This window comes from Monodelphis domestica, chromosome 7 (assembly GCF_027887165.1).
Source record: "Monodelphis domestica isolate mMonDom1 chromosome 7, mMonDom1.pri, whole genome shotgun sequence".
NCBI lineage: Eukaryota > Metazoa > Chordata > Mammalia > Didelphimorphia > Didelphidae > Monodelphis > Monodelphis domestica.
Window position 1 is genome coordinate 179591151 of NC_077233.1, and position 18125 is coordinate 179609275.

General features: G+C 35.7%; 1 protein-coding gene across 6 annotated transcripts; it reads left to right on the forward strand.

Annotated features, from left to right (window-relative positions):
• The first annotated feature begins 677 nt into the window (after window positions 1-677).
• Window positions 678-16209, forward strand: METTL22 (methyltransferase 22, Kin17 lysine). Of its 6 annotated transcripts, none has more exons than XM_001376872.5 (11): window positions 678-849; window positions 3632-3798; window positions 4993-5373; window positions 6376-6416; window positions 6511-6655; window positions 9496-9567; window positions 9856-9909; window positions 10758-10838; window positions 11110-11212; window positions 12988-13156; window positions 16080-16209. In XM_001376872.5, exons 2-11 carry the CDS (start codon window positions 3666-3668, stop codon window positions 16113-16115), a joined length of 1215 nt encoding a protein of 404 aa, XP_001376909.3. In that variant the 5' UTR covers window positions 678-849; window positions 3632-3665; the 3' UTR covers window positions 16116-16209. The 6 variants fall into 6 exon arrangements, with proteins under 6 accessions (XP_001376909.3, XP_007498739.1, XP_056662108.1 ...); XM_007498677.3 differs by having other exon boundaries at window positions 693-849; window positions 9853-9909; XM_056806130.1 differs by having other exon boundaries at window positions 709-1074.
• The last annotated feature ends 1916 nt before the right edge of the window (window positions 16210-18125 follow it).

Consider the following 18125-nt stretch of genomic DNA (forward strand, 5'->3'; position numbering starts at 1 on the left):
GTTCAAACTCTACTGACAGCATTCAATCATTGCTAGAGGCTAGGACATAAGGGAAGAGGCTACTTACAATGAATATTAAATGGGTGGTCCCTGCCCAGGTGTGTGTCTTCTTGGGAAAAAGTCTCTGATATAATAGGGTCCATTACTCAGTCTGAAACCCTAGCCTGATATTCCCTTCAAGGTGAATTCTCACAGGAATAAAGAACAAATACATGCTTTAGGGTCTCCAATTTACACTCTAGTTCCAAAACTTGGGGTTCATCAGATCTTACTAGGCTACAAGTTTGGGGTTTCTAGATTCCATGTTGACAGGAGAAAAGGAGAAGAAAGAAGGAAAGGGAGAAAGAGAAGAGAATAGAAAATGCAATAAGCAAAGGGAAGGAAAAACCGAAGACTTCTTATTAGCATTAGCTTCACTCTACCAATTAGCCAAGGGAACCTTAATTCGGCTATATCAGGAGCAGGGAAGTACTGGGGGATATGAGTGGGGATGGAGCTGCACAGGGCACGGGTTCTTTCCAGACCAGCCGTGTTTGGAAGCACCGCAACAGAGACAGTTTGCAGCTCCAAGTACTTTTTCCTCTTGGCCACCGAGTTCAGAGGTTTGCGCTCCCGCCCCAGTCAGAACACGCCCATGAGCCTTCCTCTCTGGGCAGACGCGCGCTCCCGCCCGGAGCGCCCCCTAGCGGTCCCTGCAGGCACGCCCCCGGCCGGAAAAGGGAGGGGAGGAACGCAGAGACAGCGCACGCAGAACATGGCGGCGGGGGAGGAGGCGGCCCAGGTTATCCCCGACTAGTGGGCTTGAGGGTTGGCGAGTCCACTCGGACTCAGCCTCGCCCCGACAGCCCGGTAAACCTCCTCCTCTCTGGTCAAGGCAGAGGGCGGGCTGTGTACCCCGGGAACACAGAGTATCGGGGGCAGGGAGGAGGGGGGAAAAGCGGCGAAGGAGAACTGTGCAGACCCTCGGTGGTAGGCCCGGGAACGGGGAAGGGAACGGAAGGTCGTTGGGGAGACGACGTGCATGGGCGCGCGCACGCACGCTTAGGACTGCTGTGTGGTACCGAGGTCCCGAAGGTCAGGCAGGCGCGTGCACGTGGGGGATGGGGGAAGGCGAGGTGGAACTCGGGAACGACTAGACTGAATGCCCCACATGTGACCACGATCCTACCTGTAACCCCAGTGGCCCCCTCAACCCTCACCCCTAATGCCTAGTGTTATTCATTCGTTCGTTTATTTAATAAATGCCTGCTGAGGCCTATTCTGTGTCACATTTTGGTGCTAATACTGAGGGCTGTCAGAAAAGTACGGAGAAAAACACCAAAAGAATTGAGAGCCTAGTACAACGTAAACGTGTATATGTATACCTTCACTGGGGCCTGTGATGCCTTCCACCCATCCCACCTCCAAATTGTGGTCTGATCAACTGATAAACCTTCATCTTTAGTGGCTTCCCGTGTCAACTTTCCCTGCGGTATTTGCTTTTTTAAAGTATGCTTCAGGCTTAAAGTAGTGCTCTGTCCGAGAAACTGTCAGATTTTAGCGCTCGCCCTCTGTGTGTGTGTATGTGTGTGTAAAAGCAAAAATTCCCTAAGAGATAGGGTCGCCTGAAAGAGGAATGGGGTACCTGTATATGTAATTACTGAGTTCCCATTTTTGCTGGGGGTTTGCCAGTGGAGATTGGGTGGCTCTGTCAGCAGGGATTTGTGATTCAAGTGCAAGTGGATCTGCTTGACCTCCCCCAAACCCAGTTTTGTCACAGATTTTTGACTGTGATTTATGATAGAGATTTAGGTCCTCCCAGATGGGTGGGAAAGAGCCTTGGAGATGAGGAGAGGCCTTCCAAGTTCTGTAAAACAGTAGTGTTTATGTAGATTTTTAGGATTGACAGAACATAGTCTAAAACAACTACTTGTGTGGAAGGTAGTAAGAGTATTGTTCATTCTCATTTGCTAGATGAGGAAGGACACACACTTAGTAACTGATAAAGCTGCTTACTTGAAGTTCAAGAGTCAGAAACAAGTCACTGTGGAGCTCTTGAGATGGGAAATTTTAAGTGTAGTGGTATCTTGGAGTCCCATTTCTTTCCCCTGCTTAGAAGAATACTGGACATTTGCCTTTTAGAGAGTGCTTTCATAAGCTTCTTTTTTTTTTTTAACCCTTACCTTCCATCTTGGAGTCAATACTGCGTATTGGTTCCAAGGCAGAAGAATGGTAAGGGCTAAGCAATGGGATTTGTGACTTGCCCAAGGTCACACAACTGGGAAGTGTCAGAGGTCAAATTTGAACCCAAGATTTCCCATCTCTAGGCCTAACTCTCAATCCACTGAGCTACCCAGCTGCCCCCCATAAGCTTCTTTTAATGCTTCTACAACCTGAAATATGAACATTCATAAGAAAAGGAGCTATATGTTCTGTCATCAGCTCTCAATTACATGGGCTAAATAAATAAATGAATCTGCCCAACCCCTTAGCTCTTCCCTTCCATTTCCTTAAAAAAGGAGTTGTTTGTTTGTTTTTATCATAGTTGTTTTAAGACAAGACTCATTAGAATTTTGCCTTTTCCATTCTTTTGCTGCTAACAGGGAAAGAGGAATAAAAGATGGGTCTCAGTAATGTCCCTCAACTGAATCATTGGTGTATAGTGATTAGATTCCAAGAAAACAGATGGATCCCTGGCTGGGTTGTGTCTCAAATAGTCATATTTCTTGCATATGGTTTGTGTTATATGCCCTTCCAGTGATTTGTTATTGTTCAGTAGTGTTTGACTCTTCATGAGTCCATTTGGGGTTTTCTTGGCAAAGATACTAGAGCAGTTTGCCATTTTCCTTCTTCAGCTTATTTTACAGATGAGGAACTGAGCAAACAGAGTTAAGTGACTTGCCCAGGATCACACTGCTAGTGTCTGAAGCCAGATTTGAACTCAGAGAAATGAGTCTTCCTATCTCCAGGCCCATGCTCTATCCATTGCACCACCTAGCTACCTTATTCCTATGATTCCTAGTTGTTAGGCATACTATACAGGCCTAAATTGTATAGAATACATGATCTTATACATCTTATTTCATAGTAGATTATAATCCCTTTTTGCTCTTACATAGTATAATTTGTTTTATAGTTATCTGTATACCTGGCTTATCACCAACATGTAATTATAATTATAAATCTCTGAGGGCAGGAAGCTTGCCTTATTTAGCTTTGAATTTTTAGTGTCTACTACAGGGTACTACACAGTTGTTGTTAGATAGGACCTGTGATTTCACCTGCCTAGGGAAATCAGTAAATGAATTCTCTCTTCCAATGCATCTCAGCACCTACTCTGTAACTTTCAAGTCTTAAGACAATTGCTCAGGATTCTAAGGTTAAATTTCTTATGTAGGCTCATATAGAAAGTATATGTCCAAGGCAGAATCCTTGAACCTAAGTCTTCTGACTTCAAGGCTGACTTACTAACTACCATTCCACACCTCTCTGTATGTCTGTTACACATAATGGGCACTTATTAAGTGCTTATTGAAGAAACTCAGACCAACTCAAGGGCATATTCTAAGTGTCTTTTAATAAGTATTAAGTGGGAAATGAAACGTTTTCATTTGTGACAGCCTTTTGTTAAGGGATTATCTTTTCATTCTAGATGCATCTATTCAGATTAATAGCAACATTGCAAAATGGTGGACCCAAGAGAGGAGGAAGCTATGGATGAAATAACATTTAAAAGTGACACTGTGCTGTCTGATGTGCATCTAAGCACCCCAAACAAAAGGCACTTGATGGTACGTCTGAATGCTGTTGGCCAACCTGGTAAGAACAAAGGGTTCATGACAGAATTACTGATCTCATGTGCTTATTTGTCATTTAGGTTTGGTTTGCCTACCCATCTCCAAGAATAGAATCACATATCCTATTCTTAACACTGATTTGGGAGGTGAGAGGATTGGAGGGAAAGAGAAAGAGGAAAGAATGAGTTGTTTAATTAGCCATACAATGAGTTCTTCAGTGAGAGAAAGTTTTTTCTTGCTGTGGTAGTAGTATGGTCCAATGGAAAAAAACTCAAGATTAAGGACCTGGACTCAAATCCCAACTCTTCTCCTTATCACTTGAGTGACCTGGTCACTTAACTCCTCTATCCTCACCCTGCCTCATCTCACGAGATCTCAGCTTTCCTATTGGTAAAATACTAGGGTTGGAGTAAATAAGCTCTAAGATTCCTTATCATTGTATTGTCTTTGGAGATAAAAAACTACTAGCCATTGCCCTCTAAATACATACCCTTTATTTATATAAAAACAAGGGTCAGGGTTTCCTTAACCTTCTCTCCCCAATAATTCCTTTGAACTCTTCTCAAAAAAGTTTAATTTTAATTTTAACCATAGTCATTTCAATAGATATCATCCAAATTGTGAAGGTTCTTAACTTCATGGTTCATGGGTCCTAGGGGGTCACAGGTTTCACCAGACTACAAATGGGCTCAATGACACAAAAAAAGGTTAAGAATATCTGATTCAGAGCCTCTCTAAATTTCCAATTCTCTTCAACTGTGGACCCATGAATTGGACGGAGTCTTCATAAAGATTTAACTAGTACAAAATGTAATCTGAGATTCCTGAATGCTATATTCCAGTTTATGGCATATTATTATAATGCTTTATGCCAAGATGTATTCAGTGATATATTCTTGAACTTATTACTATTAATTATAAACCTTTCCATATTAAGTAGCTTCTATTTGATTTGCTTTTATCTAAATACCTTGTCCTTGCTAGTTAAAACTCATCTCAGTTTTTGACTACCAAATTGTGATGGGTATATTCAATATTGAATTCATCCTCCAAATTATTTGCACCATTGAATGAACCTTGTGGCCATGCATGCTATTTTTCTAGACTTTCTATTTATTACTACCAAACTAAACTTTAAAATGTCTTAGTAAGAGAGTCAAGACTTTCGAAGAGAAAGATCTTCCTGTCCCATATTCATATCTGTTTTCTCTTTCAGTTTTTCTGTCACAATTCAAACTTCTGTGGAACAAAGATCCTTGGAAAGATACTCAAGTTAAGGGTAAAAAACAAAAAGACATTCAAATAGAAAATACTGTACAGGATGACAGAAGTATTCAGGAATCCGATGGAAAGAATAGCAGTGATGTAGATTTTCTTAATGAGAATGAAACTCATACTTGCCCTTCTTCAAGAATAGAAGCTCTCTTGGATAATGATGGTGACTTGGAAGTGGTAAGAAGACCACAGGTTTTCTCTGAGACAAAACAAAAAGAGACATCAAGAAATAAAATACATCCTAAAATTCTAACCATAGGAACAGAAAATTTCATTGAAGAAGAAGAGCAAGAAAATATCCACCAGGGTTTGGTTAAAATAGGTAAATATGCAGTAATTGTCCATTAAAAAACTATGTGTGTCTTCTGTGAGACTATAAAGTCATTGTCCACTATGTTATCCACTGTACCTTTATGCAAGGACCCACTTGATAAATTCCCACTAACTGGCTCTGTGACTTTAGACTTATCAAGACTTTCTTGAACTTTGGTGCCTAGAAAAATGAGGCACTGTTGATAAAAATAAGGTTGTTAACTGTCTTGAGGGAAAAGATGATATTGCATTTGGTATCATAGCAAGATATAAAGGTGGTGATTTTTAATAAGCAATTAGGTAGAATTAAAGGTTCAGGGAGAAGTCAGGGCTGTCCATGAAGACTTAGAAAACATCTGGATAAAGAGAATGAAAGATAGAGCAGTATATCAAGTAGTCATTCAGTAAAGCCTAGTGAATTAATATCTCAAAAATGAAGTGTGTGAAAGAGCATTAAAAAACTGGCTCTGTAATGTTCTGACTGTTATGTTTCTGAATTATTATTAATCTAAATAACTAAATTTGGCAGTTTGGCTTATATAAATTTTCAAGTCCCTCTGAAAGAATGTATTCTTTAAAAATAAATATATGCCTAGATGCTTTACCTACCAATCACAATTTCATCTACCCTAAGATGCTATCCAATAGTTTGAAGGTATAGAATTGGGGAGGGGGAAGTGCTATTTGATTTTAAAATACAGTTTATCAGGTATTAATTGCCACATTTGTTAGCACTGTAATAAGCTAGGGAATATGTCCACTTTTAAAATTCAGAGCTATTATTCTTTTATGTTTGGTATTTATCTTGTGAATGAAGAGCAAAAAAACTTAACTTTTTAAAAATCAAGATGGTCTTCCCCTTAAAATCAGATTTGTTCACCTATTCCCTTCAAAAAACATATGATCATTTTTAAAAATTACAATTTAAATTCTAACATCTTCTATGCCTTTATGGTTTTGTTCAATCCTCATTTCATTGTGGGTGTTTTTGTTTGGTTTTCCATTCTGCCAGAGCACACCATGGCCACTCCTCTGGAAGATGTTGGCAAACAGGTAGGTGAGTTCTTTTGGTTTTTTAATGTTTTTTGCCTTTAGCATCTTATAACTTTCTTTAAAGCTTGACCCCATACTTTCTTGTACCCTGAAGGTGTGGAGAGGAGCTTTCCTTCTGGCTGATTACATCCTGTTCCAACGTGACCTGTTCAAAAGTTGCACTGTGCTCGAGCTTGGGGCAGGCACTGGGATTGCCAGCATCATCACAGCAACAGTTGCTAAGACTGTTTACTGCACAGGTACTTTGTGTCTCCATTATTTGAGATGAAATAGCAGTATTCTTAAAGTGTACAAACTGTATAAGAAGAAACTGAAAGCAAGCAGCTATTGATTTTGCTCCTTTATTACCCTGACTTTATCTCTTCCCTCACCCTTTTCTGTCCCCCCACAACTTGATTTTGATCTGTTGTCAAAATGACCCTGAAGCTTTAGAGCAAAACCTGACAAAAACAGGTTCCTTTTCAGGCTGCAGGGAGTCTGATCTTATCACGCTCCAATTAACTAGGAAAGGAGAGAAGAGGATACTTGCCTTTTCCCCTTTTCTTACCAAAGGAAAAGACCTTAAAAGCATGTAATCCTTATACTAGCAAAACCTATAACAGAACTGGGTTTATCATGGTTGGAAGTCTATAATTAACAGTTAATAGATGTAGACATAGATAGATAGATAGATAGATAGATAGATAGATAGATAGATAGATAGATAGATACACATATGTACATATACTAACCTCTCCTTCCCAGTTTTCTATAAATAACAAGTGTTCACTTCTCAAAAAGTTAGCCAATTGAAACCACAATCTTGAGGCAGCTATTTAAGATTATTGCCTTTAATTTATCTTTTTACCACATCTTTAATACTAAACTAAATAAACAGAATTCTCAGATATCTCAGAATCTCTTAAAGTATTTCTGTGCCTCTTCCAATTGAAAGAATCATAGCATTTTTGAGCTGGAAGAGACATAGAGATCATCTAACTGAATTTCACTTTACAGACTGGTAAAATGAAACCTCCCTCAAGTGAAGTGATTTACCTAAGATTACACAGCTATTTAATGGCTTTGTTGGGCCTAAAACCAAACTGACTCTTAGTCAAAACTTCAATGTGTTGCTTTTAACTTTAAAATTTTTTGTGTTTTGAAATCTCCAGTGAAGGAGGATGTTGCTTTGATCACTTGCTATCTCAGATTTTATAAAATACAGGAGGGGCAACTAGGTTGCTCAGTGGTTAGGGAGTCAGGCCTAGAGATGGGAGATCCTGAGTCTAAATATGGCTTCAGCTACTTCCTAGCTTTGTGACCCTAGGTAAGTCACTTAATCCCCATTTGCCTCACCCTTACTGTTTTTCTGCTTTGGAACCAATATACAGTATTGATACTAAGATGGAAGGTAAGAGGGTTTTTTTTTTTTTAGTTTTAATAAAAAATAAAATAAGGAGAGTGAATGGATGAACTGTTCTAGAAGAAATATTTGACTACCTCAACTCTTTCCTCTTCATCTCCTTGTTGCAAACCATAAGGAATAACAGCCATCTACTCAACACCTTGAAAGAATGTTCTTTTTCTTATTCCTATTTGGAAAGCAAAATATTTTGCTTTTTCCCCAAGTATGTTTAAATAAAAATTTATACTAGTTACTGTTTTATAAAGATCCATTCTTTAGAAAGTGAATCACTTAAAATTTCAATAGCAGACAACTGTTTGACAAAAGAATTTTTAAATCTTATAACCAGATACTACAAACCTATATTAATTTCAGGTTTATTAATTTTTATTTTAGTTTTCTAAAGTGAGATCCTATGATTATATCATATTCCTAACCCAAATTAATCAAAATTTTCAGTAGATAATATTTTCTATAATTCAAAATAACATCCAGAGGGATGTTCTTTAAAATTCCTGAATTTGAAAACACAAATATTGTGTTTAAGGTCTATGCCACTATTAACCAGATTCTTGGTATCCCCTAATAAAAAGATGTTAAGAATGCTCAGCAAATTAATAACAACTTTAAAAATGCCAATTTAAATCAATAATAACTTGCTATTCTTAATCTTTTATGTACTATAGCAAAGGCATATTTTCAACCTAGGTTTATCAAGCATTTAAAAGAAGTCACAATCTTTTCAATGTCTGTCAGTGTTGTAAAGGCAGATACGATCACATGGTTAATTTCTTTATCAAAAGTAGAACTTTAATGGGCAGCTAGGTGGTTGAAGGTATTGAGAGCCAGACTTAGAGTTGAGATGTCCTGGATTCAAATATGACTGAAGTCACTTCCTAGCTGTGTGATCCTGGGCAAGTCACTTCACCCCCATTGCCTAGCCCTTACTGCTCTTCTGCCTTGGATCCAACACACAGTATTGATTCTAAGACAAAAAGTAAGGATTATTAAAAGAAATGAATAATTTTTTTTAAAAAGTAGAACTGTAGAAGTGGCATTGATTTTTATATGAATATTATTAAAGACATCGAAATGTATTTTTCTGCATTCATAGAAAAGAGTCTTCATTTTCCATGTGCATCACATGTAATATAGTCTCAACTGAAAATTGCTTTAAAAAAACTACAGCCCTCTTTAGGTCAGAATAATTGCAACAGAAGTTTCCTATTGAAATGAATGAAAAAGACCATTTTACAGAATTGACTTAGTCTTTCATTTATGAATGATGGGAAAAACTAATGGTGAGATACAAGGAATTTTAAATGAAATTTTTAATCTGATCTCTGTCTAAATAATAGTTGCTATCATTCAAATTAGCTCTCTTTTAAAAGAATATACTTTAATATAGCCACCATGATATTTCTTTTTTAGACTCAGAAAAACTAAGAATCATAAAAATTAGTTGAGTTATCTCTTGTGTTTTCATAGATGACAGACTGAAGAACTTTTTCTGTACCTAAAATGTCCTTTCCCTATAAATATAAATATTTTCTATGTAAATAAAAATATAGAATAAAAAATTCTCCTATAATTTTATTTTTATCTTTAATATTAAGTCTCTCCTCAAATTAAAGATTTAAAACATAAAATGTTATTTCTCCTACTGAAAAATGCTTGAAAATATATACTTTTCAGATGTGGGTGAAGATCTCCTCACTATGTGTGAACGGAATGTTGCCCTGAACAAGCACCTGACTTCAACAGGAGGTAAAGTTCATTTGATATCTTGCACTTGTGTGAAAATACTTGTGTGTTGTTTTAATCTGTTTTTTGGAAATGAAATCACACCTTTCAAACTTTAATAGTGGGGAAAAAAATCTTTATATGGTGACTCTAGATGCTAGATTGGTGTATTCTACTAGCTAAGTGGTAAAGAGGTATTTTTCTTAGTTATTAGTTTTGAATTTCTTCCACTCATGCAGTTTCAGGAAGCACATATATTGTGCTCTCCTCTCCTAGCTTTAATATGTGATTTGGATTTTTTTTGCCTAGCAGGTGGTGTAGTTATGGTTAAAGAATTGGATTGGCTAAAAGATGACTTGTGTACTGGTAAGTTTGCTTCCTTTTTATTTTAAATATTTGCTTCAGACTTTGAACTGACAGCTTTTCCTTAATACAGAAACAAATCATTCACTTCAAAATTATTTCTGATTTTTTCTCTTTTTATTTTGGTTAAAAGGGAAGGCTATTTTGGAGGGAGAGGTAAGAGATACTTCAGGAAATGGATGGGATGTAAAAGTAAAAGATAACAAAAGAAGCATTTGAAAAAAATAAATTATTCCTAAATAAATAATTATGCTATAGTTTAAAATAATTGTCATCTTTGCTATATTTACTAAAGATAAATGTGGGAACAAGGTAAGTGGGAGAGAAAAGTGATTGCTTTATGTCCAAAATTTGGAGGTGAATGATAGCAAGAGCTGGAGGGGCTCTAGATTTAATTATATTTGTATCTGCCTCTGATGGTACCACAGTGGTCTTTGCATTGTAGTTACTTAGGAGCTATTAGATCAATGAATGAACTTTGCCCAGCCACTTCTCTAGTTTAGATGAGAAAACTGATGATCAGAAGAGTTAAATAACTTGCCTAGGGTTATTTAGGTACTTAAGAGAAGAATCAAGACTAGAATTCATTTCTCCTGGCTTCCTGGTCCATTTGAACTTCTCTGTTAAGAGCACCATTTGGCAGATGGATGGGGTTTTCTAAAGTACCTTCAAGGTGGATTTCAGATCTAGACTTCTCAGTCTTTACTCACTTCAAAATGAGTAGATTACTTTGTGGGTCCTTGCTGCTACTTTTTTGTTTGTCTTCTCTTACTATAGAACCTGATTTTTTTATCGTAATGTATAAGGATGATAAAGTTGGAGTCACAATGCTCTTCCTTTTTTGTTAATAGATCCTCAAGTTCCTTTCAGTTGGTCTGAAGATGAGATTTCTGACTTATATGCTCATACTACTATAATAATGGCAGCTGATGGTAAGGAAATATTTCTTCATACAAAGGACTTTTATATGCTTAATATAGTAGGACTCCTTGAACTTGGTTTTCTAAATTATGGAGGTGTTTTCAGAATTGATTGTTACTGGATCTGACAGTTCTATAGCTTATTGAAGTACTAGATCCATCCTAAGGACTGTATGTTTCCTTTTTTTATGGGAACTATTTCCATAAGCCATTCAAAGGCACTCTAAAAAACTTGAGAATTTTCAAATGAAATGATACTGTTTTTTATTTCTTTATTTTGCAGTTTTTTATGATGATGACCTCACAGATGCTTTATTTAAAACACTCTACAGAATTACTCACAGTTTGAAAAATGCTTCTACAATCTTCTTATCAATAGAAAAAAGGTCTGTTTGCCCTCACATTTTGCACATACTACACTGATGACTTGTTTATTCCTAGGCCAGCCAAAATCTTCCTTTTTAAGTCTGCCTACTTATAGATGATAGATAAGTAGGTAGGTAGATAGATAGATAGATAGATAGATAGATGGATGGATGGATATTTATATATATGTGTATATATGTGTTTGCTGGTGTTTATATGTATATATAGATAAATTTTATGAGGGAAAAAATTTATATATATATATATATATATATATATATATATATATATATATATATATATATATATATTCTTTTCCTCATAGAATCTCTCCATTATCATGGCTTTTACCCCCATGCTAATGACTTAAAAGGCTGCCACCTCTCTCTTTACAGTCTCATATCTCTAACATATCTCTAACTCATATCATAACTACTAAACAGTTCCATTAGATCTCCTAGTGTCTCTTAAAGCTTTTAAGTTTCCAGAACTTAATTTATCTTTTCTCACAAACAAGTTCTTTTTAACTTAATATTTATCAACAGCACCATTTCCCCAATCATGCAATCCAAGAATTTTATCTTAAACTTCTATACCCCATCTATTTATCTAACTCCTTACCATGCTTCAAGGTCCAGCTTCCTTCCCTCTTCCAGAGTTTTCTCAGATAGCTTTATAAGGAGTTGGGACCTTAAGTCAAGAAAGCTTCATTTCCATTCTCTGGGATCCTGATGTTTAGCATAAGAAGGAACAAAATAGCAAGAGCTCATTCAATTCCTTTTTGATGGATAAGGTGTGTACATCAGAGATACAAGTGAAAGACTAGAAATAAATATCTAAAACTCTTGTAGCACTTGGGATCTTTGAGGAGGAGAAGGTTTTTTTTTTTCCTATTAAGAAAACTTTAAAATGTTTCTCTTCTGAGCATCACTGTGTTTTTTCCCTGGTATTTGAGGTATGACTATATTACTTTAGTTTTCAGACTAAATTGTGCCTGCAAGATCTCTGCTTTTGGGGGCTAGATGCCTGAGGAAAGAGGCTCATTTGTGCTGATTTTCATTGTTCTTAATATACATGGTGTTTATGCTACACATACAGAACATTTGCTTTTGTGTATTTCTAAATAACAGGAAAATTTCACTGGTGTGAAAAATGGCCCACGTTTCAGGTTCAAACATGTGTAATAGAGTATTTGCACTTACAGTGGTTCTAATAAAACATTCACATTTCTTTCTTTCTTCCATTTTTTTCTTAGAAAATTATAGATTGTGTGTACCGAGTGTCATCTTTGAATTTGTCCCAAATATTTCACTTAGTAAGCATTTTAATAAAGATTTGATGAATTTGAATTTTACTGAACAGAGAGTAAGCAGTTGTCATTTATTAAACTGCCTGATTTTACAGGGATGGTAATAGAATTATTAACCCAGAATTGAAGTCTACTGTGACCCATCTCAGAAATCATAAAGAAAGAGGAACCAGGGAATAATAAAATTTTAACTGTTTTGAAACGGGTTTTAACTGCCCGTCTAAATGGAGAAATTTAATTTCAGCCAATCAGCTCTGGTTATTTTCAAAAATATGGAGCTTACTAGCCCGATTTCCCTCTAATCACAAAAAAATAGTCAAGGAGGAAAAAAAGATGGAGGCATATAAAGACATTGATATTCGATCTGATATGTGTTTGGGGTAGCATCAAATGGTTAGAAAAGTGAAGTTGGCAATATCTATTATAGAAGAAAAGCATGTCTTGAGAAATTACTCAATGTAACACATGGTTCTTTGTTTTTTCCAGACTAAACTTCACACTTAGACAATTGGACATTACATGTGAAGCTTACAATCATTTTCGATTTTCCCTAAATGATCTAGAGAAACTCAGAGATGGCAAAATGAAGTTTATTGTAGAGCCAATTGAAGCTACTTTCCCCCAGTTCCTTGTTTATGAACGTATAGAGCAGTTGGTAAGTGCCATTCATTTAGTAAACTAGCAGTAATATGCTGAGTTAATTGCTTTGCCACTAAGCTGTTTAGTCAGCAGGAAAAAAAAAAAACTTGAATGTGCCAAAAAACTCCAAACTGAAACTTCTTAATTACTGTACTTTAAGAAAGTTTTTTCTCTGCATTGATAATAGCACCCAGGGACTATGTAAAAATTGGGAAGTATGCAAACACCATGTTTGACATTTCCACTCCCCTTTTTTCCCCTTCAGCTCTGTTCTCCTTTTTGGTAGCTTCCCTTACACCTTCCCAGAGACCTAATACCCTTCTCTTTGTTTACCCTTCTGAACAACCCAAGGCCTACCACTCTAGCTGAGGTCTTCTATAATATCATCATAGCTCCAAATGTTTCTTAATATTCTTCCAAAGAAAAGTGATCTATATATCAGTGTCTCTTCTCTACAAACCTTGCTGTCTATAAAAGACTAATCTGATAATTAACCTAAAACATACTAATACATATTATTTTTTAACATACCATTAGTGCTTTAACCTAAAAGAGTAGTAGCAAGAATTTCAATTATCTAGGAAGGCTGGTAACTGAAATTGCTCTGTCCAGAGTTAGCAATGACCTCTTATCTACCAAATCTGATCATTTTTTTTCAGTCTTCATCCTTTGCTACATTTCTTATGCATTTAATGCTATTATATATCAAACTCCATTCTCTCCTCTAAACTTCAGCCCAACATCACTAATTTCCTATTGGACATATCATGCTGGATATACTAGAAACATCTCAAATTCAATATGTACAAAACAGAACTCATTTTCATTCTCCCACCCAACCCCCAATTCACTTCTCTTCCAAACATTTCTTTTTCTGTTGAAGGAACCACATTCTTCTAGTTTTCCAGATTCATAATCTCAGCTTTATCAGCTTCTTTCTTTCTCATCTTCTATATGCAATAAGCTGACCAATCTTCCCATTTCTATGTGCACCACATCTCTTCTGTCTGACTCCTCTCTAGCCATACAACTACCACCTTAATTTGACTTTTATTATCTCTCACCTATGTTATTTAAATTTAAATCTTTCTCCACTCTAATCTATCCTTCACACTACTGCCAAAATGATTTTCCTTAAGCATGAATTTGACCATATCATTACCTAATTTATTCATCCACATTGGCTTTCTGTTGCCCTTAGAATCAAATATATATATATATATATATATATATATATATATATATATATATATATATTTAATTTGGAAATCTTTATTTAATTAATTAATTTAGAATATTTTTCCATGGTTACAAGATTCATGTTCTTTCCTTCTCTTCCCCTCACCCCCCTCCTGTAGCCAATGTGCAATTCCACTGGGTTTTACATGTGTCGTTGATCAAGACCTATTTCCCTATTATTGATATTTGCACTAGGGTGATCACTTAGAGTCTATATCCTTAATCATATCCCCTTCGATCCATGTAATCAAGCAGTTGTTTTTCTTCTGTGTTCCTTAGAATAAAATATCAACACACCCAACATTCCATCTCCTGTTCCTGATCTTAAACTAGCTATCTCCCATATTTGGAATGTACTCCCTCCTCACTTTATTCCTTCAAGATGAAGCTCTAATACCATCCTCTACATGAAGCCCTTCCTGATCCTCACCACCCACCACCAAAAGTCCGTGTTTTCCCTCTCCACGTACATTATATTTAACTAGTTAGTGTGTGTTTGAATTTATTCTCTTTAGGTCAGTAACTAGACCGTGCTATTAAAAGATAAACTTCCTATCCATCTTCACTTAGGTCAGCCCAAGTGGACAGCTTGCAAGCATAAATAGTTTCTCAGAACCTTGTCTTTTCTAGTACTTACTTTTATAACATACATTTCTTCATTCACTGAAAAGCATGTATTGAACCTCCATATATGTATTTAATAATATTACAAGAAACCGAGGAAATAATTGCTAAGTTTTACCATTATCTTAAAAGGGAGAAATTTTTCTTGCAAAAAAAGAGTGCAATCTCATATTAAGGATAAGAAACTGATGGCTTTTTTCCCATTAAAAAAACTGGACATTCAAATGTTTTTAGCACTTAGTGGTACTCCTTGTTTGAATAATACATGTGGACAGCACCTGAATCAAAACTGTATGGGCGTGTATTTTTTTTTGCCACCAGATGTTGATAAATTATGTATGTTGCTTACATGAACCTTTCCTGTTTTATTAAGAGTATTACTAATCTATATAGTAACTTTTATTATACACCCTCATAGAAGGATAACCCACTTAGATTCTACATTAATATTATATGAAAGCAAACGTGTTTATATGTGTGTCCTAAATGATAGCTATCGACTAGTTCAGGTCCAGAAGTTTAGATCATTTGAATGTTTCCACTTTTTACTGTTTCTTTAAATTAAAATGTTTGATATTTGGATGTGCTAAGCATATCTCTAGAAAAGGTGTTCCTTACAAAGAAAGTGGTATGCTATTTTACATTCTTCACCTGCAGGCATTAAGGATAATGGCATAAAACAAAGAAAAACACTCCACAAGATTCATCAGCCACTGTAAATTGTGCTTAAGATCCCTTAAAATGGAGAAATTGTGGTGGCACTCATTTTGGCATTTTTTATTTTTTGAATCCCAAATGTTTTTTAATATTCCAAGAATATTATAGATTCAACCTTTCTTACTATAATTAAATAAGAGTAATAATTATAATAAGAAAATAAGAGTAATTAAAATAATAATATCTCAGAATAGCAAAAATTTCCCAATTCCTAAAATAATCTTTATGGTAGATATGATAGAATATGGTGGTTTTCATAAGGTTTAAACATCTTTTATGCTAATAACTTCTTTTTATTAAACTGATATTTTCATCAGAGTGACCAGAATTCAATTTTAAAATCTTCTCTCCTCTTACAGGAACTCTGGAAGATTATTGCTGCACCAATAAGTTGATCTCTCATAGGAACAAGGCATAAAATATTCCCCTAAGTCAGTTGACTACAAATGGTTCTAAACTATAATTTCAATAAAATCAAAAGCTACCAAATTATTTTGTTTGGGTTTCTATAATTTAAGATGGCTAATGTACCTGATACTGTCTGATCACTTTAAATTTAAATTTTTGTGATGTTTTTCTGGTGTGTAACTATTCCATACAGCCTTGAGAGTGTTATCTTTTGTATAATTTGAATGAGAATTATTTTAAGCATCAACATCTTTACTAACCACTTTTGAAGCCCTCCAGGAAGGCACTGAGTTCTACCTTTGTCTGGTTGAGAAAATTGTCTTACCTCTTTCTAGGGCAGGTGCTATTTCCATCAGTAGCTAGACTAATTGGGTTTTTCTCAGTGTTACTACTTTTGTGTTTGCCATGTTAACAGTCTGTGGGTTAATTTGCAAAAATCAACACTCATTTCCTCCTATGATTTTATACTCTCTCTTGTCACAAATCTAATAACCTTCCCAGGTCTTGAAGCATGTAAATCTAACTCCATGCCACTGCACCATTGCCTCTGATGAAAAAAGCAAAAATCATTGTCAGAATTTCTCTTTCTTCTTCTTTTTAAAACCTTAGAGTGATTTGTGAGTACAATCAGGTAAATGTTCTTCATCCTTTGAAGCAGACACCAAAGCTTCTCCTTTGTACTCTATTCATCTGACCTTTTCTCTTTCATTCTAAACTTCTTGGTTTGTTTCCTGTTATTTCACCCTAATTCCTCTCTCATCTGTGTAATCTGATAAACATAATCACATACGTGGATGCGCATATACCCATATTTGGCTGTAATTTTTTCTCATGTTGCATTGGGGTTTTTTTATTTTTTTGAAGTAAGACTAAATCTCAAGCATTTAACAATGAGGGTGTTTCCCTTGGCTCCAGATAGGATTGCCTGCTGACAAATATTCAGTTTGACTGATATTTTATCACAGAAACTAGATAATTCTAGTTAATGTGTCAGCAGATGGCCAGGTTTTCTTATTTTTGATCATAGTAATTCTTGTTACAGACCACTGGACATTCTTTATCCCTGAACTTATCCTCACTTCTAACTGAATGGAAGGAGGATGGCAAGTGATGGACAAGCTTCATTCCCCTCCAGGTTCAACATGTTCTTTACACAACTTACTTATAAAGTAAAAAAAAATACCTACCAAATCTCTGCCTCACTTTCTCTGTCTCTCCATGTGTCTCACTAAAATAGCATACCTTTCTTGCTCATCTATGCTTCTGTATCCCTATTTATATACATTCATTTTTCTATCCCAAATATGTAAGAGTATTCCTGCCTGACTTTTAAATCTTTACCAAGTGAGCAGGGCCCAGTAGGCCATAGACAGTTCACACTTTGCAGGTTTTTTTTCAAGAGATCACTTATCTTTAATTAAGGAAGGTGGCAGATCACAACACAGTAGCTGTTGATGATACTGAGAATTAATGTTCAGAACGGCAATCTGAGCTTCAACTGGATATGCCATCTTGTTATATTTCAGTGCTAACACTGACATTTTCACAGCCTTGCTAGGTACATGCCTATAAATGTAATTTACATAGAGCAATAGAATTGTCAAGGCATTCACCTGATGCATTAGTGTAGACTCCGGTTTTATGTGTAAACAACTCAGATTGAATGTTTCTTTTAAATGGGGCTAGAAATTAATCTTGATACCACTATAATTCAAAACATCATCAGATTCCCACTCCTTATCTAAATGTGATGTTATTCTGCTTTATAACCTAATGCTAGAATCCTTAGTTTAATGGAGCTTAAGCAGCTTTGCACCACTATTTTTAAATATCCAGACCTTCTAAATGTTGTGATAGTTAATTAATTGGGCCAGGCTCATTTTGCAGTATGTTCTAACATTTCAGTATATGTGGAAAGATGTAGTTTCATCGATCCACTATAATATGTATTGAAGATTTGTACTAAAATAGTAAAGCTTTGATCTGAAGGTTTTAAG